Below are 24,465 nucleotides of genomic sequence, written 5' to 3'. Positions count from 1 at the left end.
TGGCACCAGTGTATTGGTCCAGAATTTTTAGTGTAATCCCACTCCTGCCACCAGTGTATTGGTCCAGAATTTTTAGTGAAATCCCACTCCTGCCACCAGTGTATTGGTCCAGAATTTTTAGTGTAATCCCACTCCTGCCACCAGTGTATTGGTCCAGAATTTTTAGTGTAATCCCACTCCTGCCACCAGTGTATTGGTCCAGAATTTTTAATGCAATCCCACTCCTGCCACCAGTGTATTGGTCCAGAATTTTTAATGCAATCCCACTCCTGCCACCAGTGTATTGGTCCAGAATTTTAAGTGTAATCCCACTCCTGCCACCAGTGTATTGGTCCAGAATTTTTAGTGCAATCCCACTCCTGCCACCAGTGTATTGGTCCAGAATTTTTAGTGTAATCCCACAACTGCCACCAAAATTTTTCTGTGCAATGTTAATTTTTTTTTCTTCTGTAATATCAAGAAATTACTCTAATTCTAGTAATTAGCCACTAGTTTATGGGTGCACACACACACACACCAGAGTTGCCAGGTCCGCGGTATTCTCGCCCAATTGGGCTCATTTTCGTGGAATTCCGCGGGAAAAAGATGGTGTCGACGGGTTGGCGCTTTTTGGGCTCTTTTTACTGTAGTTGGCCTTTTTGGGGGTTTGTTACATATGAAAATTATAACATACTCTTGCCTTGCTTACATGCCACGTCAGGGAGTGGACTCACTCAAATGACAAGGAGTGGCGCCAGGTGAGCTAGCAGAAGGGTGTGAAGTCTCTCCCCTCCCCAGTGTAACACGATTGACTCAAAAACAAAAACAAGCTCGACCGTCACTTCCATCAACTTAATATCAACTAGAGTTGAAATGTATCGTTTTGGAGCCTTCTGATTACTGTAGAATCACTTAGGTTTAAGGACAGACCACCTAGTCTGGACCATGGGGTCTGTGTGGTCTGATTTTCTATGTAAATCTATGAAAATCTTTGGCCCCTTTCACACGAGCGGTTTTCTCCTGCGCGGATGGGTGTCTTAAAAGGCACGTTTTTACAGGAGCGGTTTTCCCGCGCGGTTCGTCTGCAGCAGTGCTCAGAATATTTGTCAGTTTGTCGGTGTTTGTTCGAGATGGAGGACATAAAGAAGACAGTGATAGAATGAACAGGGTGTTAAAAAAGAAGCGACTACGGGAGCTCGGGGGGACCGATTCTTCCGGTATTTTGGAGTGAGCCGAGTAGCGCATGTAAACACGGGTCGGCGCATGCACAGTAAAGAGTGGCCCGCTGAGGGCCACTCCATGTATTATTCCTCCAAGATCTCTACACTCCTTTTGTTTCTATTCATTATCCGTATGCTAATTTTTTATGTGCCTCAGGTCGAAATTAAAGTATAATAATTATTTTTAGAAGTCACAAGGGCACAGCAGGGTTTCAAATTAATCCGTTATAAAGGCATAAATGGGTCTACTGGTACATCATCGCCATCATCAGCGGCAGTCTTGGCGGCAACACAACATCAACACCGCCGCCGCTGTCTCCGCCTAGTCTTCCTCCAAGGTCTCAGCCCCACGTGCCCCACCCCGCCCCGCCATGGACGCCCTGCAGCTCTTCGACTGGAAAAACTCACTCATGGCGATAGACGAGCTGGAGAAACTACTGCAGTGCGCCGCGTGGTGGGTGCGGGAGGGTGTTGTTACCTGGTTGTTCTTACCCGCCCGTGTTGTGACATGGTGGAGGCAAGATAAGAACATAAGGACGTAGAAGTCTGCAAGAGGCCGGTAGGCCTGAACAAAGGGTATTATTCTATATTGTCACCACTTTCACACCCACGAACGCCTTGGTGCTCTATGAAGGGTTCAGTGTCCATACAACACATTGCCGTATTGCTTTGCCTTCGGAAATCACTCGTTCTTGTGATAAGGGTAATTATTGAGAATCACTACGCGCCTCCAAAATACGATATTACGTCTCCAGATTATACTTAAAGGACGAAATACATGTCCCCTAACCATAACATGAAGGTGGAAAAACTTAGAAATAAAGAAAAAGTGGTAAAGGTAGTGAAAAGGCATATACATACATTTGTTTTGGTTGCGGTGGCGGCGGCCATTGGGAGTTGAGCAGTGTTGCCAACGATCCGGTTAGTGATGGTACGCTAGGTTAGCGATGGTACGTTTAGTTAGCGATTAGACCATGCATGTGAGACCAGGTCCACCATGCGTGGTTATTTTTTTTTTAGAACGGCCCAAACCTTCACAAAACCTTTTGGGTAAAGGTGCGTGTTCTAAAAAAAAATAATAATAACCACGCGTGGTGGACCTGATCTCACATGCGTGGGCTAATCGCTAACCAAACATTGGATCGTTGGCAACACTGCTCACCTCCCAATGCCTTTTTTTCATATCACAAGAACGAGTGATTTCCGACGGCAAAGCAATACGGCAATGTGTTGTATGGACACTGAACCCTTCATAGAGCACCAAGGCGTTCATGGGTGTGAAAGTGGTGACAATATAGAATAATACCGTACAAAGCAGCTCCTTTGAACCTAAGCTCCCGTGAATCTACCCCCACCTATTATCACTCCATGAATTTATCTAATCTATTTTTGAATGTGACAATTGTATTGGCACTCACCACATGACTGCTCAGCCTGTTCCACTCATCTACCACTCTGTTTGTTAACCAATTTTTGCCTATGTCCCTGTTGAATCTGAATTTATCCAGTTTAAACCCATTACTTCGTGTCCTACCCGGTTCTCTTACCAACAAAACCTTATGAATATCCCCCTTATTAAAGCCCTTCATCCATTTATAAACCTCGATCATGTCTCCACACACCCTTCGCCTTTCTAGAGGATGCAAGTTTAACTGTTTGTCTTTGTTCGTATGGTAAGTTTCTTAACCCCAGAATCATCTTAGTCATCCTCCTCTGCACCGATTCTAACATTTTGATATCCATTCTATAGTAAGGTGACTAGAACTGAACTGCATAGTCAAGATGAGGTCTAACTAATGCTAAATATAGTTTGAGGAAGACTTCGGCGCTTCTGTTGCTTACGCTCCTTGAAATAAATCCCAGTATCCTATTTGCTCGATTTCTAGCTTGAATGCATTGTGCCCTTGGACAGAGATCAGAGCTCACTAAGACCCCTAAATCCCTCTCGCACCCAGACCTGCTTATGAGTGTCATTTAACCCTCAAAGTGCGGGCTTATTTTGCGTGCCTGTCCTCCCACGTGGGCATATTCAGGCAAATACATACCTCACTTCAACCTTTCATACCTTCACTTTTACTTAACTCACCTAACTGAATGAAATACCATTGTAACTTGTAAGGTACATATCCTGAACTGATTTTTGACGTTAAGGCGAAGACTATATGACCTTTGGTAGAGCGCGTACAGAATATCGAAGTAGGATCACTGAGAGCACATTTTTATAGAGAGTTTTCCACCCCGAGTGGACATCCCTTCTCTGATTTAGTAATAAGAAGCATAACTTTTATACAGTTTATGTGAACCACACCCCAAAATAACTTAAATTCTAGGCCTTCTTGATGCCCTTGATGGATATTGAGGTCATAGGGCCCCATCTTGTGGATGAAATTCACTGGAAGGTGAGACGAAGTGGGATGTCAAGCGGACATCTTTTCAAAGCTTACACAAGTCATACACTGACTATTAATTAGTCAAGAGAGCATGGTTGGGTTTTGTTTGAAAGAAAACGACATGCTTACCCTACTTCAGCATAAACAAAATAAATTTGACTGCGTGCTAAGTCAAAAAATGCCTTGTCGTCTATTGTCGACACCCGCGGTTTGAGCCCAGGCACCAGCTGTTGACTATTGTCGACACCCACGCTTTAAGGGTTAAGCAATAGTTATGTGAGGGTTTGTTCCTACCTACACTCAAAATACTGCGCTTCCCTACATTGAACTCCATCTGCCATTTATCCGCCCAGTCATACAATCTGTTTAGTTCATCCTGGAGAATATTAGCGTCCTGGTCCGACTCAATTACTCTACCGATCTTGGTATCATCTGCAAACTTACTGAAATCACTACTAATTCCTGTATCTAAGTCAGTGATACAAATAATAAACAAAAGTGGACCTAATACTGAACCTTGTGGTACCCCACTCATAACACAGCCCCAGTCAGATCTTTTACCATTGATTTGCATTGCTTCCTATTGCTAAGCCACGCCTTGACCCAGTTCAAAACTTCACCCTCTGCTCTGTGAGCCTGTAATTTGAGCAACAGTCGTTGGTGAGGAACTTTGTCAAACGCTTTACTAAAATCAAGATAGATTACATCATAATTTTCATCTCTGTCTAACCACCTCAAATACTGTATTGTAGAAGGACAAGAGATTGGTGAGGCATGACCTACCTTTCGTGGACCCATGTTGTCCCGCCTTTTAAAACTCATATTTTCCTCTTATCCACAATGACCGTGTGTGTTTGTTTGTTTGTGTGTATGTAGGGTGACGTGTGTGTGTGTGTGTGTGTGTGTGGATATGGAGGGGCCAGTGTTGTAGTGTTCAGGGCCTGAGCTACTCTCTAACTAACCAGTGGATTGACTAACTTGTATGTAATTGATTAACTAACTACCTCATTATTAACTAACTAAGCCAACTGATTAACTGAGAAATCAAATAATAAATGGACTAATAAACAGACTTGCTATCAAAATAACTCTGACTAGTTAATTTACATTCTTACTAACAAACTAATTAAATAACTAGCTTACCAACTAACTTGCCTGCTCTCTAACTGATAAGCTAACTTACTTTCTTGCTAACTAGTCAACTAAATAATTAACTTACCAACTTACTGCTAAATGACATTAACTTTCTTACTAATTAGCCATCTAGATAACTAGCTTAGCAATTTGCTAAATAGCAAGCTAATTAGCTTGTTTTTTACTAACTAGGCAACTAAATAATTAGCTTGCCAACTTACATGCCAACAGACTGCCTTACTAGCCAACCATCGAACACACTAATTACCTTACTTATTACTAACTAATTCACTGATTCACTTACTTTCTTACCATCTTACCAATTAAATTAGCTAACCAACTCACATACAAACTAACTTACCTACATACTAACTATCTAACTGATGTATTAACCACTGTCCCCTTTTCAGTGGCAAGGTGGCGGAGGACCCTCAGCGGCTGGGACGATGTGATCACCACTTCTGCCGCGAGTGTGCCGATGGGCTGGAGAACGGCACGTGTCTGGCCTGCAAGGTGCCGGCCCCCCCGTGTGAGATGCAGCCCGACCGCATCATCAGCGACCTCAAGATATCCTGCCGGGACCTGCGCGCGCTCATAACAGGTGGCAACAGTGGCAGGTGAGGTCACAGGAAGAGGTTTATATCTGTATTACAAGTTTTCCCTTCCATTCCCTTAATTAGTTCCAACAATATCACAAGCTCTCCCTTCCTCAGCCATTCCCTTGACATCAGTTCCAGCAATATCACAAGCTCTCCCTTCCTCAGCCATTCCCTTGACATCAGTTCCAGCAATATTACAAGCTCTCCCTTCCTCAGCCATTTCCTTGACATCAGTTCCTGCAATATTACAAGCTCTCCCTTCCTCAGCCATTCCCTTGAGATCAGTTCCAGCAATATCACAAGCTCTCCTTCCTCAGCCATTCCCTTGACATCAGTTCCAGCAATATCACAAGCTCTCCCTTCCTCAGCCATTCCCTTGACATCAGTTCCAGCAATATCACAAGCTCTCCCTTCCTCAGCCATTCCCTTGACATCAGTTCCAGCAATATCACAAGCTCTCCCTTCCTCAGCCATTCCCTTGACATCAGTTCCAGCAATATCACAAGCTCTCCCTTCCTCAGCCATTCCCTTGACATCAGTTCCAGCAATATCACAAGCTCTCCCTGCCTCAGCCATTCCTTGAGATCAGTTCCAGCAATATCACAAGCTCTCCTTCCTCAGCCATTCCTTGACATCAGTTTGAGATCAGTTCCAGCAATATCACAAGCTCTCCCTTCCTCAGCCATTCCCTTGACATCAGTTCCAGCAATATCACAAGCTCTCCCTTCCTCAGCCATTCCCTTGACATCAGTTCCAACAATATTACAAGCTCTCCCTTCCTCAGCCATTCCCTTGAGATCTGTTCCAACAATATTACAAGCTCTCCCTTCCTCAGCCATTCCCTTGACATCAGTTCCAACAATATTACAAGCTCTCCCTTCCTCAGCCATTCCCTTGAGATCAGTTCCAGCAATATCACAAGCTCTCCCTTCCTCAGCCATTCCCTTGACATCAGTTCCAGCAATATCACAAGCTCTCCCTTCCTCAGCCATTCCCTTGACATCAGTTCCAGCAATATCACAAGCTCTCCCTTCCTCAGCCATTCCCTTGACATCAGTTCCATCGATATCACAAGCTCTCCCTTCCTCAGCCATTCCCTTGAGATCAGTTCCAGCAATATCACAAGCTCTCCCTTCCTCAGCCATTCCCTTGACATCAGTTCCAGCAATATCACAAGCTCTCCCTTCCTCAGCCATTCCCTTGAGATCAGTTCCAGCAATATCACAAGCTCTCCCTTCCTCAGCCATTCCCTAGACATCAGTTCCAGCAATATTACAAGCTCTCCCTTCCTCAGCCATTCCCTTGAGATCAGTTCCAAAGATATTACAAGCTCTCCCTTTCTTAGCCATTCCCATGAGGTCAGTTCCCACGATATCAGTTTGCCAGTGTGTGTGTGTGTGTGTGTGTTTGCTTGATTTGTTAACATGTTAGTAATGTAGAAATGTGTGTGTGTGTGTGTGTGTGTGTGTGTGTGTGTGTGTGTGTGTGTGTGTGTGTCATATTAATCGTCTTCTCTCCCCCAGGACAGAGAGTGGGGCAGGGGGACCGGGAGACAGGCAGCACACCCCAGAACGGAAAAACAACAACAATGATAAACCCAACAACAACAACAACAACAGCAACAACCAGCAGCAGGGTGAGTGATAACCTTGTTGGATATGACTGACTAATTTTGTATAATTTTTGGGTGTCAATTTATATGATGACTATTCCAAATGGAGGAGGTTTTTTCATGTGTAAGCCTTTAAAAGTATGTGAAGAAGAGTCATCTGATCAAAGACTACATTTTATGGGTTGCCGTGGAATCAAGGTTATACAGGTAACTCTCAATTTACGCGAGTATTGTGTCCTTGAAGAGGTCGCGTAAATCAAAAACGATGTAAATCAAACAAGAGATAGGTTTGTACCTTTACTGCCTACTGTATCACTCTGACTCCTCTCCCTCTCGTGGTTCCTCCTCTGGCTGCCCTTCCCCTCGTGGTAGCACAGCAGCGAGGATGTTGTTGTTGTTGAGTAGCGTGGCAGCGTGGGTACTGTATTGTTGTTCAAGTGGCGCGCGGGAAGAACTGAGCTCAGCTGTGTGGCCGTGTGAGTCCAGTTGCGTGAGACATCTGGTGGCCACTCCATAAAATATCGCATATAAGTGAAAAAAAACGTGTAAATTAAACATTTATTTGGATTTTGGACCCCGTGTTATTTCAAAAACGCGTAAACCAAACTCGCCTAAATCGAGAGTTACCTGTATTAGCAACAAGGGCAGCAAAAGGGAGGTGAGAAATGAGTATGGATGATAAAAAGAAAGGTGAGGACAGCGTTGCCAGATTATTATACTCAGGCTTTTATATTTGCCGATTTCCGACCCTCCAGCACACACACTAAAAAAGGAAAATAAAGTACCATAGTTGAATAATCTAGGGGAGTAGGCCTATGGATGAAAGCTAGGAAGAGGAGGAAGGTAGAAAAAGGTGGAATAGAATATGGATGAAGAAAGAAGCAGAGAAGGAGAAGAAAGGGAGGAAGTTGGTGATAGACTAGGATATGAATGTATGGTATATAGAGTGGAAAAGGTCAATCTCAGGGCGTAGTCATAATGTAGAAGAAGAAGAGTGTATCAAGACGCCTCTCCACCTGAAATTAACCTCTCTTTTGGCTACTCTTTACTTTTATCTTTTATAGGAGCGGCGAGTAGCGGGCTTTTCTTTTTGTACTCTCTTTATTGCCCTTGAGCCGTGTCCTCTGATGTAAAAAAAAAAAAATAAATAAATAAATAAATAAATAAATGAATAAATAAATAAATAAATGTGGCGTTAAAAGAATAAGCCGATGACAACTCCCGTAAAGTTCAGATGGAGTGGTTTTAAATGGTAAGTTAATAGTGTTTTTTTGCAATAGTCTTGGATCAGAAACCGGCAAATACAATGTTCTGAGTACAATAATCTGACAACGGTGGGTGAGGACGGCAAAAATGGGGAAGTGGAATATGAATGAAGGAGAGAGAAGGGCAAAGAGGAGATGACCTTAACCTCTACACCCCCAGGGCCAGGCAGGGGACGGAGCAAGCAGGGACAAGCCAAGGGAACACCAGGAACAGGAGGGAACGGCGAAAACACAAAATCCGCAGCAAGAAAACCGAGGACTCCTAAAACACCGAAGCCTAGCGTTCAGGGCCGTCCCACCACCACCACCTCCGCCAGTGCTGCCACCACCCCCAGGCCAGAGAAGAGGCCCAAGGGGAGTGCGATGGCAGCGGGAGAGGTGAAGAAGATCCCTAGGGTGTCCGTGGCTGATCTGAGTGTTCTTGGCATGAGCCCGAGCGCTGCGACCTTGGACAAGAAGAATGGCAAGGGGGAGACGCTGCTTCACGTGGCCTGCATCAAGGTGAGGAGGAGGAGGAGGAAAGGGGCAGCAAAAAGGAGGTGAAATATAGAGTATGGATGAAAAAAAGAGGAGAAGGAATGCAAAAAATGGTGATATAGAATATGGATGAAGAAGGAAGCAGAGATGGAGAAGAAAGGAAGGAAGTAGGTGACAGAATGGGATATGAATGTAAAGAAGAAGGGGAGGAGGAGGTAGAGTATGGATAAAGAGGTGGAAAAAGAGAAGGGGACGAAGGTGAAGGAATTGGATAAGGATGAAAGCAAAGAGAAGGAGGAGGAGAAGAAAGGCAAAAAGGTGAAAAATTTGTATGTAGATGAAGATAAGGAAGAAGAAGGAGAGTAGAAGGAGGGTAAAAAACATTGGAGGAGGAGGAGAGTGAAAAAAAAAAAAAAAAGGCAAAAACTACAAAAAAAAAATGGGAACAAAAAACAAGAACATTAAAACAAAAATGGGAAAAAAAAGGGAAATGAAACAGGGAAAGGAGAAAAAAAAGGTGTTGTGGGAGCCGAGAGCATCTGAGAGCACGAGTCTTTGGTTGGTATTCTTAGACGACCCTCCCTCTCACATCAACAATTTCCAAAGGCCAAAAAAGGAGATCAGTCGGGTTCTAATGAGTGTTTTTGTAGGTTCAGGGTACAGAAGAAGGGTCAGACTAACACCAGGGTCATGAAACTACCCCTGGAAAGGCCCACAACTCCTATGAAAGCCTTGTCAAATATGTGGGCTTGGGCGAGGAAGTGTTTAACAATCTGGCCATTTGTTCCAGGGAGACCGAGTGAGGGTGAAGCAGCTGCTGTCCGAAGGCGCGAACCCCAACACTAAGGACAACGCTGGGTGGACGCCTCTGGTGGGTCAACGCTCTTGGTCTATCTGTCTGTTTGTTTCAGCCATTCAGTCAACATGTCACCCAATCAGTTAGTCAGCCTGTCATTCAGTCAGTTAAGTTAGCCAGCTAGTAAATCATATAATAATCTGTGCAGTTTGTCAGCCAGTAAGTCAACCAGTCAGCTAGCCAGTCAGTCATCCAGTCTTTCATTCATTCATTCATTCAGTCCATCAGGCATTTAGTCAGTCAGTCAATCAGTCAGTCAGCCAGTGTTTCAGTTAGTCAGTCAGTCAGTCAATCAGTCAGTGAGCCAGCAAGCCAGCCAATCAATCAATCAGCCAACCAAAAACTCAGTACGGTAGTTACCCAATGAAACAGTCAACCAGTCAAATACCTATTCAGTCAGGCAGTCACCCTCTCAGTCAGCCAATCAACCAGCCACTCAGTCAGTCAGTCAACTATCTATTCAGTCACTCAACACACCACACCACACACCAACACCCCCTCTTCCTTCCTCCCCTAAACAGCATGAGGTGTGTAGCCACGGGTTCGAGGACATCGCTGAGCTGCTGCTGCGTCACGGTGCTGTGGTGGACCCCGTGGGCGGCAGCAATGCCACTCCGCTGCATGACGCTGTGACGCAGGGCCAACTGGGACTCATTAGGCTGCTGCGAGCGTGGGGGGCAAGCGACACTTCCAGGAACCTTCAAGGACACACGCCAAGGTGATGATGATGATGATAGTAGTAATAATGAGGATGTTTTATTTGTGTTTGTGTATAAAAGCAAAACAACAACAGCCAAATAATAATAGATGAATGATGACAAAAACTCCCCCATGGTTCCTTCCTGCCTCTGAATAAATAGATAAATAGATAGACTGAAATAAAGAAGGAAAGAAATAAAGTAATAGAGAAAGATATATAAAGAAAGAGAGAAAATAAATAAGTCTCGCCAAGGTGATGATAATGATGATGATGATGATTGTAATAGTAGTGAGGGTTGGTGTGTGTGTGTGTGATAATGGTGAATAGCAGTGTCGGAAAGGAAGTTCACGGACATGAAGAAAGCCTCGTCAATATTATCATCATGAATGTGTGTGTGTGTGTTAGTGTATTATTTTTTTGTTTGTTTGTGTTTGTGTTTTAAGTGATGAGGCTTTGTTTGTGTTTTTTTTTCCTGTTTTTGTGTTTGCGATCTCCCCCAGTCCGTTACTCTAGAGTCTAAATAAATAAAGAAAAGAAAGAAACAAAGAAAGAGAGATAGACAGAGAGGTAGGAAAAAAAATAGTGCCCTTCTCCTTTTTGCCTTTGAGATGCTTCCTTTCGTATTAAAAAAATAAGTAAATAAATAAATAAAGACAGACAGAAAGAAAGAAAAAAAAATGGCCCCTTTTTTTTTCCCTTTCCTCTGTGCCCTTCTCCTTTTTGCCTTTGAGCTGCTTCCTTTCGTATAAAAAAACAAAAATAAAGACAGAAAGAAAGAAAGGAAAAAGAAAAAACTCCTCCCCTTCTTTTTTTCCCTTTCCTCTAAAACCTGTATAAAATAAAAATAATGGCCACTCCCTCCACAGGTAATAAGTAAATAAAATAAATAAATAAAAAAAAAAAATTAAGAAATAAAAGAAAGAAAGAAAGACAGATAGACAGAGAGGAAGGAAAAAAATACTGCCATTCTCCTTTTTTTGCCTTTGAGATATTTCCTTTCATATTAAAAAAAATAGAAAAAATAAAGACACAAAGAAAGAAAAAAAGTCTCCCCTTCCTTTTTTTCCCTTTCCGCCAAAAACTGTATACAAATAAAATAATGGCCGCTCCCTCCACAGGTCCCTCGCCAAGCTGTGCCTCGGGGTGGATGAGATCAACGCAGCCCTGGACACGCCCCTGGACCCCTCGCTGACCCGCCCCGCCCTGGCCCCGCCGCTGATGGACAAGATGACACTCCTGGGCACGGGGCTCACTCGGCAGCAGATCAAGAAGCTGGAGACACTGGGGAGGATGCTGAGGGTCAAGGTGGTGGCGGAGTACAGGTGGGTGAGGGGGGTCTGTGTTTGTGTGTGCATTTGTGTGTTTAGGTCTTGGCATGTGTGGTTTTTTTTTTTATTTATTTATTTATTTATTTATTTACATCAACGGAGACGGCTCAAGGGCAACAAAAAGTGTAAAAAAAAAAAAAATAAAATAAAAACGCTGCTCGCCGCTCTCATAAAAGACAAAAGTAAAGATTAGCCAAACGAGAGGTCAATTTCGGGTGGTATAATTTTGTGTGTATGTGTGTTTGTTTACCTTCTAGTTGTTTTTGTTTATCTTTTTTTTTGTAGTTATGCCCGTGACTACTTTCTCTGGTTTAAGAAAAAAAAAAATAGTTCCAGGCTCTCTTATGTATGTATATGTTTGTTTTCATGTACGTTTTTTGACCCGTGTGTGTCTCTGCAGCCCCGAGGTGACGCACGTGGTGACGGAGTGCACGGCGGAGCGACTGGTGGCCACGCGCACCACCAAGTACATGATGGGCGTGGTGGCCGGCAAGTGGATCCTCTCACACACATGTACGGATTTCTATTTAGTTTTATTTATTTACTTACCTACCAATATTTTGTGTTTAACTTATTTATTTCTAGCTCCTTTGTACTCTTCACTGGATCTGTTGGTACCTAACTTTCTCTATTTTATCTATGCTGCGTCCCTTTCTTCTTATTGCTGTCTTTTATCTGCTGTTGTATTCACCTTGTTGGAGTACACAGGGTTTGAGATAAGCTTGTGTTGTCTTGTCTCCTTATCTATTTGTCTAACTTTGCTTTCCCTTCTGTTGTATTCACCTTGTTGGAGTACACAGGGTTTGAGATAAGCTTGTGTTGTCTTGTCTCCTTATCTATTTGTCTAACTTTGCTTTCCCTTCTGTTGTATTCACCTCGTTGGAGTACACAGGGTTTGAGATAAGCTTGTGTTGTCTCGTCTCCTTATCAATGTCTGTCTAACTTTGCTTGCTCTAAATTCATGGATGTTCTCAGTTCTAGTTATTCTCCTTGTCCAGATGATTCTAATCTCAACAATTAGATGTGGAAAGCCTATTTGCATGTGTGTGTGTGTGTGTGTGTGTGTGTGTGTGTGTCGGTCCTTGTTTATGACCTGCAGTTGTGGCGCCATGATAGAACGCCCCAATAATCAATCAGTCAGTCCTTGTTTGTATCCTTGACACCCTCTGCGTTGCCTCCCAGGGATGGACGAGTGCCTGAGGATGGAGTCGCCGGTGAGTCCTGGGGAGTACGAGGCGCTGGGCTGTGTGTCTGCCCCGCCTGGAGCCCCGGTGCTGGGCAGGGCCAACGCTGAAAAGCTGGTGAGTGAAAAAGGGATGGAGGAGGAGGAGACTGCCCACATACACTCATTACACACCAACCCACCCCCAATACACCCCCACACTGCTACACCCACGCCCTGACCCCTCTTCTTCCCCTTCACAGCGGCCGGGTCTGTTCAGCGGCTGCCACATATACCTCTCGGGCAGCTTCCAAGGGTCCAGCGGCAAGAGGGAGCTGGAGGGTCTGGTGAAGGCTGGTGGAGGTACGGTGCTGGCCAGGGAACCCAACCCAGAGGCAATAGCGGAGGAGGAACGCAAAGTCCCCTTCCACACCCCCACTGACAGCCCCCTCGCCCTCTGCTCCCACTACATTATATACTCCAACACCCCAGCACAGCACCCACAGATCAAGTATGACATGAGCCACATCAAGTCACTCCCCCTGGCGTGGCTCTATGGCTGTGTCGACTCCTTCCAGCTGGTGCCTCCGGTGAAGTAGTGCCTTGACGGTGCAGTGATGGGGGAGGGTGATTCTTCTGCTGTTGTTGCTGAGGTATGGAGGGGGGAAGTGTGTGTGTGTGGTTAAAAAAGGTGCTCAAATTATGTGTGTGTGTGTGTGTGTGTGTGTGTTTGTATGTAAGGTAATAATTAGTTCCTATTTTTGGTGTGGTGACACTGCTGCTGTTTGTTGAAGGTTTTCACTTACTTTGGGCAGGTTAGTGTGGCAGCCGCTGCAGCCTTTACTAGTGGTGTTTGAACATGCTCAGCTCCCTGCAGCACCTGTGAGGGTCTGGAAGGGTTGGGATCAACAGCAACACCCTCATTTTTGTTGTAAGGAACACGTGTTTCTTACTGCAGTGTTAAGTAAGGCATTTACTTCAAGACTCCATCATTTGGAGTGCACAGGAAGCCTGGTTTTAGTTGTTGTTTAGTTGCCAGAAAGCATCTTAAGTTCAACTTAATGTTTAAGGTTATTTTTCATATTGTTTTCCTAAATGAGATATTTAAATTCAGTGATGTGAACAAAGGGAGAGCTTTTTATTGCTGTGAGGAGTGGGCAGTGTGCTGGCAGGCAGTGTGTTGTCACCACGTACAGCTCCGTGGCAGCCGGGCAACACTTGTAGCGTGCCCTCACAGCAGGGTGGCGGATTAGTTTATCTTAGTGTTTTATTTTATTTCGAGAGAACAATTTTTAAACAGTCCACCTGTGTGCCAGGAATAATTTAGTTGTGCACACTGAATGAAGCATTAATATAAGTGCAGCCTTCCCTTGGAAGAGTAAGATATTATCTTTATTTGTAAAGAAGTTTAATTTTTCTGTTATAAATAAGGTTATGATTATCTTTATGGTGAGTGCATCCATTGTCTGCATCTTAAAAAACTTGCCTTCCACACATTAAGGAGAATTGAGTTAAGAGTGTCAGAGTAATTTAGTCACAGTATTTTGGCTTAATGTCCGGACCCCCTCCACGCTCCAGGCTTACTTTATGATTTCATTCTCCTTCTACCGCACCCTTGCCAGTCATGGTTCCTCATTAGCACTTGTTATTCCCTGCTTCTCCCTGGCACCCTCACCCTGGCCCTGATGGCTGCCTGGAGGGTGTGGACAGACTCACCCTGTTGACTACAAGCAGACTGCAGCTTTATAAACACAAAGAGGCACAGGAACGAGCCTTCAACAACAAGAAAAGATTGTTTCTAAGAACTGAATTACTGTCCGAGGTACAGGAACATTTACAGGTTGTATTTTTACTTAATAATACAGAGTGAAGGTGTTCTGTTCTGGTGGAGGTGTTTGTGGTGCAGTGCAGACCCACACAGCCACACAGACAAGTCAGTACTCAACTTTTATTCAGAAGACTTCATACTGTGATACAAAATGGTTTCCAGTGTTTTTACAGCATATTTTAAAGGATCTTAATAATGTACCATTACAACAGAATACATAAATAACAAATATGAAGTAAAATAAATAATTACATGATTGCGTATGTACATTTTCCCTCCCTGGAGTGTGTTACAGACATGTCTCAGCGCTGGTGTGGCGAGGCAGCAAGGCTTCAAGGGTGGCCAATGTCTGAAGAGTGACACAGAGGAGGTGACGAACACTTCAAAGAACTCATTGTTCCAGAAACTTGGGCGAGTCTTTGCACCTCTTCAGGGCTGCCAAGACAAAACCCTTTCATGTGTGTCTGTGTGAACCTTTGCTTCACAGCTGTACATGAAGAAGTCTCATACAGTACATTCGCTCGATGCTTGATTTACCGGACAATATCTGGGGTCCAGGAATTGTTCGACACGCGTTTGGTCAAGTCCAGGCCAAAGATCTGTGGTTCCCGCTTTCCGGATGGGAGCTCCCTCCTATTAGTCCGGGAAATCAAGGGTTGAGTGGACTTGTGGAAAAGTTGAAATTCTTGAATGATTAATTTTTGGCCCTGTTAGGAGGGGGAGGGGGATGAGGGGGAGAAGTAAAGAAGAGGAGAGAAAAGTGGGGAGAAGAGTGGCATGGAAAGCATATTTGATGAAAGAGAGGAAAGTGCAGCCTAGAATTGAGATGAGGATAGGAAAGTTGAGGCAAGGCAAGGGTGGGAGGGAAAGCCTTACATGGATGCCACTTTCATTGGGAATAAATTCATTGTACCAAAGACTAGGGAGGAGGAGAGTTAACTTTCACAAGAGATCGACTTTTCCACAAGTTCACAGAGTACTCTTATAAAACTAGATAGACTTTTATGAGGTCAACAACTTTTCCCTCTCTCATACACCCAACCATCTATATCTTGACCGCCCCCTTCCAGTAATCTACATATGATCTACAGTCGACTATACAACATCTTTGAGTGGCGGTACAATCTCATGCCCACAACACTGCGCAGGGGAGAGTGTTCATGCCCACACATCACCCAGTCTCTATTTGGAGTGTAATAAAGCCATATGATTCTCCTGTCTGGCTAAATGTTCTGTTTTTTGAGGGGCCATTATGATATATGATCTTCCCGTGTCTGGCTGTTCTATTCGTTGAGGGTGAGGGGAGGGGCTTTATGATGGATTTTTCATTGTTTCTGAGTGGCTAGGAACATATCCCCATTAATTAATCCCCTGTTATAATACTATCAGTACACTATATAGCACTGGAATTTTCTTGTCTAAATGCAGTTCTGTTTGTTAGGTAGGGGGTTTTATGATAGATTTTTTTTTATTTCCGAGTGGCTAGGAACATGACCCCCTTAATCCCTTGTTCTAATGCTATCAGTACACTATCTAACACTGCAATTTTCCTGTGTCTAAATGCAGTTCTGTTTGTTAGGGTGGGGGTGGGGTGGGGAGGGGCTTTTATGATATTTTTTGTTATTTCCGAATGGCTAGGAACATATCCCCATTAATTAATCCCTTGTTATAGTGCTATCAGTCCGCTATATAACACTTTGCAATTGTCCTGTGTCTGAATGCAGTTCTGTTTGTTTGGGGGGGAGGGGTGGGGAGGGGCTTTTATGATAGATTTTTTGTTATTTCCGAATGGCTAGGAACATATCCCCATTAATTAATCCCTTGTTATAATGCTATCGGCACTATCTAACACTTTGCAATTGTCCTGTGTCTAAGTGCAGTTCTGTTTGTTAGGTAAGGGGGAGGGGGGGGGGGGGGGGGGAGCTTTTATGATAGATTTTTTGTAATTTCTGAAATCCCTTGTTCTAATGCTATCAGTACCATTTAGCATGTTGTTCTGGTTGTTGTGGGCTCTTATAAATAAAACATACATACTCTCACATTACAAAACCTTACACGTCTTTCTTGGCAACTCTGGTCATGGGGGTCACACAATAACTCTAGGACGTGACCTGTGGCTCTTCTATACAAAGGAATGCTTTTAGGAGTATGACCAGAGGCAAGATTATATATATATATCTTGACCAGACCTATCTATCTCTCTCTCACTCACTCACTCACTACTTCAGAGGAAATATCAAACACTGAATCGAGTATAAAATAGGGCTATCTAAATTTTGGCAATGCAATATATTTCACTCCAGAGCCAGAATGTTGGTGGAATATCACCCTCGTATTCATATTGACCAAGTCATTTTTTGGTGAGTTTCAGATTTTTGCTTAATTTTTCATCCTGTGGCAAACCTTATGGTAGAGTTATCTTTGTCATTCCAGGGTGTACTAACTACTAGTGGGGAGCATAGGCCTGGGAGTGCATTGCTTCATTCATGTGTTGCCTCCACTCCCAACAACCCCCATGAGCAAGCTCCCACACAGCTGCCCTGTCCATCTTAAGTCCATCCTGGCAGGACTGATTGGCTGCCCCAGTCATGAGTAACCTGGGCTTCCCCTTCAATGTTGCCAGATTCTTGTACTCCACCTTTATGTTTGCTGATTTCCAACCCCAAAACTGTCTCCTCCACCCCAATAACTGGCTTGGTATATAGTTAACGTTAAAATGGTCAATTACTTCTGTTTCTTGGCAATAGTTATGAGGCAGAAATCAGTAAATATGAGGCTCTGAGAACGATAATCTGACAACGGTGGTCCCCTTGGTCTCCTTCACTCAGGGTTGTCTCGTACATAAGCAACCCTGTGAGCTGGATTGACGTTCGGGAGGTGTGCCATGTGCCCATACAGCTGGAGTTGGCATTCATGGACTAAGCTCACCACCTTAGCCCACTAACGTAATATTCTTGGGTGCGAGCGTTATAATATTCACTTTAACTTTCCTCCCTGTATCACACTGACTGGAAAATGACAGTATTATTTTCAATTTCCTGAACTAGAAAAATGACTTCGGCAGTTTGTTTATGGAGGTGATGAATAGATACCAACCACCAACGAGCATATGAGAGGAACACTGACACACACACACACACACACACAAACGCACAGTCATGAGTGGCCGAGGGAACTGCCTATCAATCCGTGTCTGCCTATCATACCTTGTCCGCCTATCATGCCTTGTCCGTTATGCTGAGGGCACCGAGCGTCTCCAGGATCTTTGTGCCGTCCATGTTGGTGTTGGTCCTGCACTTGGAGTACCTGGGGAGGGAGAGGAGAGAGGTGAGGGGGGATGGGGCAGATGGAAGAGAGCAAAGGGCATGAAAAAAGTGAGAAGTCTTATATCAGAAGAGAGGTACAGTAAGGTAAGGTAGAGTTTCTTAGAAGGTTTGGGGAACTTAAGGTAAGACAATGTGGCGAGAGGAAAGAAAAGCAGAGCAGAGGGAAAGTAAAGAGATTAGGAGAGAAGAGGATAGTAGAGAATTGAACTAAGGTGGAGGAGAGGAAGAGAAAGTAGAGCAGAAAGAAGTGGGAGAGGAGAAGTGAATTCGTAGGGTAAGTGAAGTTAGGTTGGGTGAAATGAGAAGAGGAAAGATACCAGTAAGTAGAACAGAGATAAGCAGAGAAATGAGCTGTGGTGAGATGAGACTGGTAGAGAAGAAAGGCAAAGACATGTACATATCCAGACAAACAAATCACCACACAGCCCCAAGACACCTTACCTCTCGGCCACTTCCTTGAGGGCCCAGGTGGCAAGCTGTTGGGTCTCCTTCTTCTTCTGTGCGCTGAGCTTGGTTGATGACAACACCTGCGTACAGCTCTGGGGAGGGAGGGAGTGGGTGAGAATGTGCGTGAGACTGAAAAGAATGTATGTGACAGGAAGGGAGAAGAATGTGTGTGTATGGGAGACAAAGAGAGACAGAATGTGTGTGTGTGTGTGTGTGTGTGTGAAATAGAGAGAATGTGTGTGTGTGTGTGTGAAATAGAGAGAATGTGTGTGTGTGTGTGTGTGTGTGTGTGTGTGTGTGACAGAATGTGTGTGTGTGTGTGTGTGTGACAGAATGTGTGTGTGTGTGTGTGTGTGTGTGTGACAGAATGTGTGTGTGTGTGTGTGAAAGAATGTTTGAGTGTGTGTGAAACTGAAACAAACAGAAAAATTTACAAGACTACACAACTGTCTTCTACTCAAGTGACTCAGGATAACCCCATCAAAACAGTCCCTCCCACCCTGGCCGGCCACTCACCATGAAGAGACCGTACAGCGCCCTCACGTTGCCAGGGTTGAGTTTGGCCGCCTGGGAGAAGTAGCTGCGGGCGATCTCCATGTTGTCCAGGCCGCCCTGAAACACACAAGGTCGAGTCAGGTCGGGTCACGTATGCCGAGGACCAGAGACGAGTGCCTGATTTTTTAGATGTTATATCAATCTTTAGTAATGATAATGTGGCTTCTTAGCATTCACAAGGTTAACTATGGTGAGGTAAGTATTTGCATGTCTTTCACCAGGCATTCAACATACTACTACAGCTGATGAATAGTTACTGCATTAGGGAGGGACCTTACTACTTCAGCTGATGAATCCGTTGCTGCACAAGGGACTTACTCTGTACTCCAAGTCTATTACTGATTTGTCTCTACTCTCAAAGTTTTCCTCAGCACTTAAGTTTGGCAAAGGCGAGGCAGAAATTAGCTTGTGTATCCCATCAGGCCTTTCAACACACTGCTGTAACTCCTGAATACTGTTACTGATGCAAGCACTCTCAAGACATACTCTGTGTTCAATGCTTTTCATGATCTGCAAGTCTTCTCAGAGCTTAAGAGTTTAGTTATAGGGCAGTGAAGATTAGATTAGGCCTGTCAACACACTACAACAGCTGCTGGATACTGTTACTGCACCAGCCACTCTCTCTACCTACTGTACTCAAACCCTTCACAATGTACAAGTCCTACTCCAAAAGTTTTCTAAGTACTTAAACTGAGGTAAAGATTTTGAGGTGTATCCAGCAGGCCTGTCAACACACTACAACAGCTGCTCAATACTGTTACTGCACCAAGAACACTCTCTCCACCTACTCTGTACTCGATGCCCTTCATGATGTTGGTTGAGGATTAAAAAATTGGAGAAATATAAATTAATAAAAGACCAAGGAAGAACCAGATGTCTATTGAAGGAAAAAGACCAAAAGTGTAAGGGTGAGGAAAATATCTATTGGCCATTAAAAAAAAAGGTGAGGAAAGTGTTGAAGATTGAAAGAAATGGAAAATAAATGAGTAAATAAATGTAAAAGAAAATCAGATGGCTATTGGAGAAGGGAGAAAACAAAAGTGTAAATGTGAGGAAAATATCTATTGGCCATTAAACAAAGGTGAGGAAAGTGTCTGCTGAATATTGAAAAAAATAGAAAATAAAATAAATAAATAACAGTTATGGGGAATCTGATGTATATTGAAGGGGAAGTTTTTTTTTTACAGTAATGGAAACTACAATAAACAAAACAAAATACATGAAAAAATAAAAATAAAAATAAATAACAGTTATGAGGAACCTGATGTATACTGAAGGAGAATTTTTTTTACTGTAATGGAAACAACAACAACAACAAAAAGAATAAATGAAAAACAAAAAACAAAAAAATAAAAATAAAAAGATCATAAATAAAGTGTTTCGCACATTATAACCAAGGCGAGTAAGGTAAACAGCCGTCCCTTGTCCTACCTGTGTGTACTTGATCTCAGCGTAGCGTGTGTAGAAGAGGTGGTTGTGTGGGTTGGACAAGATGAGCTCCTCCATGCAGAAGGCCGCCTTGGCATAGTCCCCCTCCTTCAGGTACAGGTCACACAGCTCCTGCCACGCCTCGCTGTCTGACATGAACCTGGAGCACCGAGGGGTTGATTAGTAGTATTATTGATTTATATTTATTAGAATCCACATCCTCATCCCAACACACCCTTAACACCTCCCCCAAAATCCACATCCCTGAAACTGACCTCTCTTTTGGCCTATCCTTTATTTTTTATTTATTTATTTATTTATTTATTTTTTTTACAGGAAAGGAGATGGCTCTAGGGTAACAAAAAGTGCAGAAAAAAAAAGTCCGCTACTCACCGCTCCCATAATACACAAAAGAGGGGTTAATTTTGAGCTGTAAGCACTTGGCCAGATTTTGTTCTTCTATTTGGCATATCCTTGAAGCGTTTCCACTGTTGAAAAAAATGGAAAAGAAAGGAAAAACATCCCTTCACTCCATCACCTCCCACACACACACACACAAAAAAAAAACTAACATCCCCTCTCCCAAACCCTTCTACCCCCTGCCACTCTGATACATACAGCTTGAGGTACTCTGTGAGCTCCTTGATGGCGTCGATGATGCGTCCCTGGCCTCGCAGCACTGCCACCTTGCGCTTGCGGGCCGTGGAGTTTGTCTCGTCCTGGCGGATGATGCTGTCGTACACGTCAGTGGCCTCCTCAAACCTGGGGAGGAGGTGGATGATGGTTGGTGATGGGGTGGATGAAGGGAAGGACTACCTTTTTACGGTAAAGGAAGGAACACATGGTAAAAAATAGAATAAAACAGACCAATAAGAACTACTAAAACTACTATTATTACTACAACTACTATTTCTTCTACAACTAAAACTTACTACTACTACAACTACAACTTTAACTACAAAAACAAATGCTATTACATCTATTGCTACTATAACAACTACTGCTACTTTTACTACTACATAAAAAATAACAACAATTACTATCACTACAACAACAAAAACTACTACTACGATTACTTCAAAGGAAACACTGAAAAAAAAAAAAAAAAAAAAAAAAAAAAAAAAATTAAAATGCAGGACAGAACCCACAGTGAAATATTTTAGTGACAGAAGTGCCATGGTTTTAAGGGGTCAATGAGTATCTTTTTTCTTTTTTTTTTCTGTTTTTGGGGGCATTTGTATTTTTCTTTTCATTTTCTGTCACTTGTGTTTTATATTCACATTTTTTTTTTCATTTTTAGTTTGTTTTTATATTTTTTTGATGTTCACCCCCATCTATTGAAGTGAACAAAACACAACATCAAATACTATTACTCTTAAAACTACTACTACTACTACTACTACTACTACTACTACTACCACCACTACTACTATTACTACTACTACTATTACTACTACTACTACTAGGACACACACGGCCACTCACTTCTCCTGTGCCTCGAGTCTCATGGCCTTCAGCTTGCGGACCCTGAGTGAGCCGGGGAACTGTTCGTTGAGGGCCATCAGGCTGGGCTCGGCCACGTCCAATCGGTTGCAGTCTAGGCCGGCCACCACCACCTGCTCCTCCACCATCCACCCTGAAGGAAAGGAAAGTTTCGTTTAGTCGGCGCAACATCTGTGGTAATATGCCGGAGAAAGACAGAAGGGGAAGGAATTATAGGAGAAGGGAACACCCCCCCCGATTAATACCTGGTACCCATTCACTGCTGGTCCACCCTGAAGGAGGAAGAGGGATAAGGATTGTGTTTCTTTGTCATATTACGGTAAAGGAAAGTCTGGTGCAAAACTAAATACACAGGAGGCAGAGCTACTTAGGGTGTGATTTTTTTTTCAATGCAGAACAAGATAGAAATAAAGGTCATTCAATTAAAAAATGATAGAGAAAAAACTCCCATACAAATAAGATAGTGAGAAATCCACACCTATACAAACAAGATACAGTAAGGAAAAAAATACACTTCCATATAAAACAATTGAAAAAGTCACTCCTACAAAACAAGATAGGGAAAAAAAAAAAAAAAAAAAAAATACACTTCCAAATAAAACCAAGATTAAAAAAGTCACTCCCGTACAAATATGACGGAAGCAAACCACTTGTGTGAGAAGCGACGTCATGAGATTGTGAATGACTGTGCGTGTGTGTGTGTGTGTGGTTTGATTTGATGTACCGTATTTACCTGTTTGTAGTCTACCGGGCCCAAGCTAAGGTCTAACAGTCCCATCTCCATATCTACATTTATCCAGCCTTTCCTTCATGTGTGTGTGTGTGTGTGTGTGTGTAGTAGCAAGTAGAGAGGTGTATACAGATGTAGTTTTGACAGTGTACTACTTGTGTGTGTGTCTGTGTATGTGTGTGTTGTGTAGTGTAGTGTACAGTGCGTGTATGGTGGTGCGTGGTGCTTAGTGTTGCCAGCCTTCCCTTCATGTGTGTGTGTGTGTGTGTGTGTGTAGTAGCAAGTAGGGAGGTGTATACATATGTAGTTTTGACATAGTGTACTACTTGTGTGTGTGTCTGTGTATGTGTGTGTTGTGTAGTGTAGTGTACAGTGTGTGTGGTGGTGTATGGTGCCTATACAGTGTCGCTGTCTACATACGTTCGTCCCCCAGGCGGTGTTTGTAGTGCTTGAGGCAGTACTCCCACATGTCCACCACCTCCTCACTGTGGCGCGTGTTGTCCTCCCGCCATGCCCGCAGCTGGTCACGCACCTCTGCAAGGCACACACTCATTAGGCCCTATAGCAACACAGTTAGTAGAGTTGGAGTATTTTTTGGTAAAGGGGGAAGCGACGGCAATGAATTATGAAGCATCGGTTGCCAAATTTTTTTACGGAATATGAAAATGGGGAAGCAACGATGATATAAGGTACAGCATCAGTAGTCAGGTTTGATTCAGTAAATGGAGAGAAAAAATGTAGAAGAGTTACAACACTTTTTTTTCTTTACAGGAACAAACAGAAAGACCACCAGGACCAGGAGGAGGAACTGAAGGATGAAGAAGAGAAGGAGGAGGAAAAGAAGGAAGAAGAAAAAAGGAGGAGGAGGAGAAGGAAGAAGAGGAGAAGGAAGAAGAAACAGAAGGAGGAGGAGGAGAAGAAAGAAGAAGAAGGAGGAGGAGAAGAATGAGGAAGAAAAAGAAGGAGAAGAAAGAAGAGGAGGAGGAGAAGAATGAGGAAGAAAAAGGAGAAGGAAGAAGAGGAGGAGGAGAAGAAGGAGGAAGAAAAAGAAGGAGAAGGAGAAGAAAGAAGAGGAAGAGGAGAAGAAGGAGGAAGAAAAAGAAGAAGAAAGAAGAGGAGGAGAAGAATGAGGAAGAAAAGGAAGGAGGAGGCGGAGGAGAAGGAAGAAGAAAAAGGAGGAGGAAAAGAGAAGGAAGAGGAGGAGGAGGAGGAAGAAGAGGAGGTGGAGAAGGAAGAAGAGGAGGTGGAGAAGGAAGAGAAGATGAGAAGGAAAATGAGGAGAAGGAGGAGAAGAAGGAGGAGGAGGAGAAGAAGGAGGAGGAGGAGAAGAAGGAAGAGGAGGAGGAGGCGGAATAGGAGGAAAAAGAAAAAAGAAGAAAATAATCACGTATATTAAATTAGCCACCGGTGGAAGAGATGAAGGGTCCCATTTATACCCCCTTTTCCTCCTGTTATAAGGCTTCCCCACGTGCCAGACTCTATCCACTTAATCCCCAATCATTCCTTAATCAATACCCTGCCTGATATTACTATAGGAACTCGTAATGGCGTGAAATAACGATAAAATGTCAATGTTTACCCTCCCAGTCCAGGTCCAGCGCCGCCATCTTTGTTGTGTCGTCTGCTCTTAGCGTTCGAATTGGCGTTTTTTTTTTTATTATTTCCTGTTGTTTTACGCCATTATAAAATTTAAAATATACATAAATAAGTTAAAAAATTATTTCTGTGTTATTTTTTATGTAGCGGCGATGTTAAATTGGGGTTTATTTGACGAGTTTGTCTTCGAGTTGTCTTTCTTTATTTCTTATTGTTATACGCCATTATACAGTTTTGAATTATACACGAATAAGTTAGTCAATTATTTCTGTGTTATTTTCATGTAGTAGCGATGTTGTGTTGCTGTTCATAAAGACAGCAATGATTTTC

General features: G+C 43.3%; 2 protein-coding genes across 6 annotated transcripts; one reads left to right on the top strand and one right to left on the bottom strand.

Annotated features, from left to right (window-relative positions):
* Window positions 1-1,338: 1,338 nt before the first annotated feature.
* Window positions 1,339-14,811, top strand: LOC127005673 (BRCA1-associated RING domain protein 1-like). 4 transcript variants are annotated; one of them, XR_007758844.1, is made up of 11 exons: window positions 1,339-1,653; window positions 5,134-5,340; window positions 6,846-6,958; window positions 8,360-8,700; window positions 9,467-9,547; window positions 10,054-10,250; window positions 11,351-11,554; window positions 11,961-12,073; window positions 12,743-12,861; window positions 12,986-13,375; window positions 13,538-14,811. XR_007758844.1 is itself a non-coding variant. In XM_050874761.1 (10 exons), the coding sequence occupies exons 1-10, from the start codon at window positions 1,571-1,573 to the stop codon at window positions 13,319-13,321; spliced, it is 1,794 nt and encodes a 597-aa protein (XP_050730718.1). In that variant the 5' UTR covers window positions 1,340-1,570; the 3' UTR covers window positions 13,322-14,811. The 4 variants fall into 4 exon arrangements, 3 of the variants coding, with proteins under 3 accessions (XP_050730718.1, XP_050730719.1, XP_050730720.1); XM_050874761.1 differs by having other exon boundaries at window positions 1,340-1,653; window positions 12,986-14,811; XM_050874762.1 differs by having other exon boundaries at window positions 1,627-1,775; window positions 12,986-14,811.
* On the bottom strand, window positions 14,657-24,197 carry LOC127005674 (ER membrane protein complex subunit 2-like). Of its 2 annotated transcripts, XM_050874765.1 has the most exons (9): window positions 24,119-24,197; window positions 22,960-23,073; window positions 21,792-21,942; window positions 20,925-21,068; window positions 20,310-20,466; window positions 18,840-18,935; window positions 18,318-18,415; window positions 17,757-17,856; window positions 14,657-15,183 (listed from the first exon to the last, which is right to left on the bottom strand). In XM_050874765.1, the coding sequence occupies exons 1-8, from the start codon at window positions 24,144-24,146 to the stop codon at window positions 17,769-17,771; spliced, it is 876 nt and encodes a 291-aa protein (XP_050730722.1). In that variant the 5' UTR covers window positions 24,147-24,197; the 3' UTR covers window positions 14,657-15,183; window positions 17,757-17,768. The 2 variants fall into 2 exon arrangements, with proteins under 2 accessions (XP_050730722.1, XP_050730721.1); XM_050874764.1 differs by having other exon boundaries at window positions 14,657-17,856; window positions 24,119-24,196.
* Window positions 24,198-24,465: the final 268 nt, after the last annotated feature.

Source organism: Eriocheir sinensis, chromosome 30 (genome assembly GCF_024679095.1).
Source record: "Eriocheir sinensis breed Jianghai 21 chromosome 30, ASM2467909v1, whole genome shotgun sequence".
Classification (NCBI taxonomy): domain Eukaryota; kingdom Metazoa; phylum Arthropoda; class Malacostraca; order Decapoda; family Varunidae; genus Eriocheir; species Eriocheir sinensis.
The sequence above is the reverse complement of the archived record's forward strand: the minus strand, read 5'-3'. Positions and strand labels throughout refer to the sequence as shown.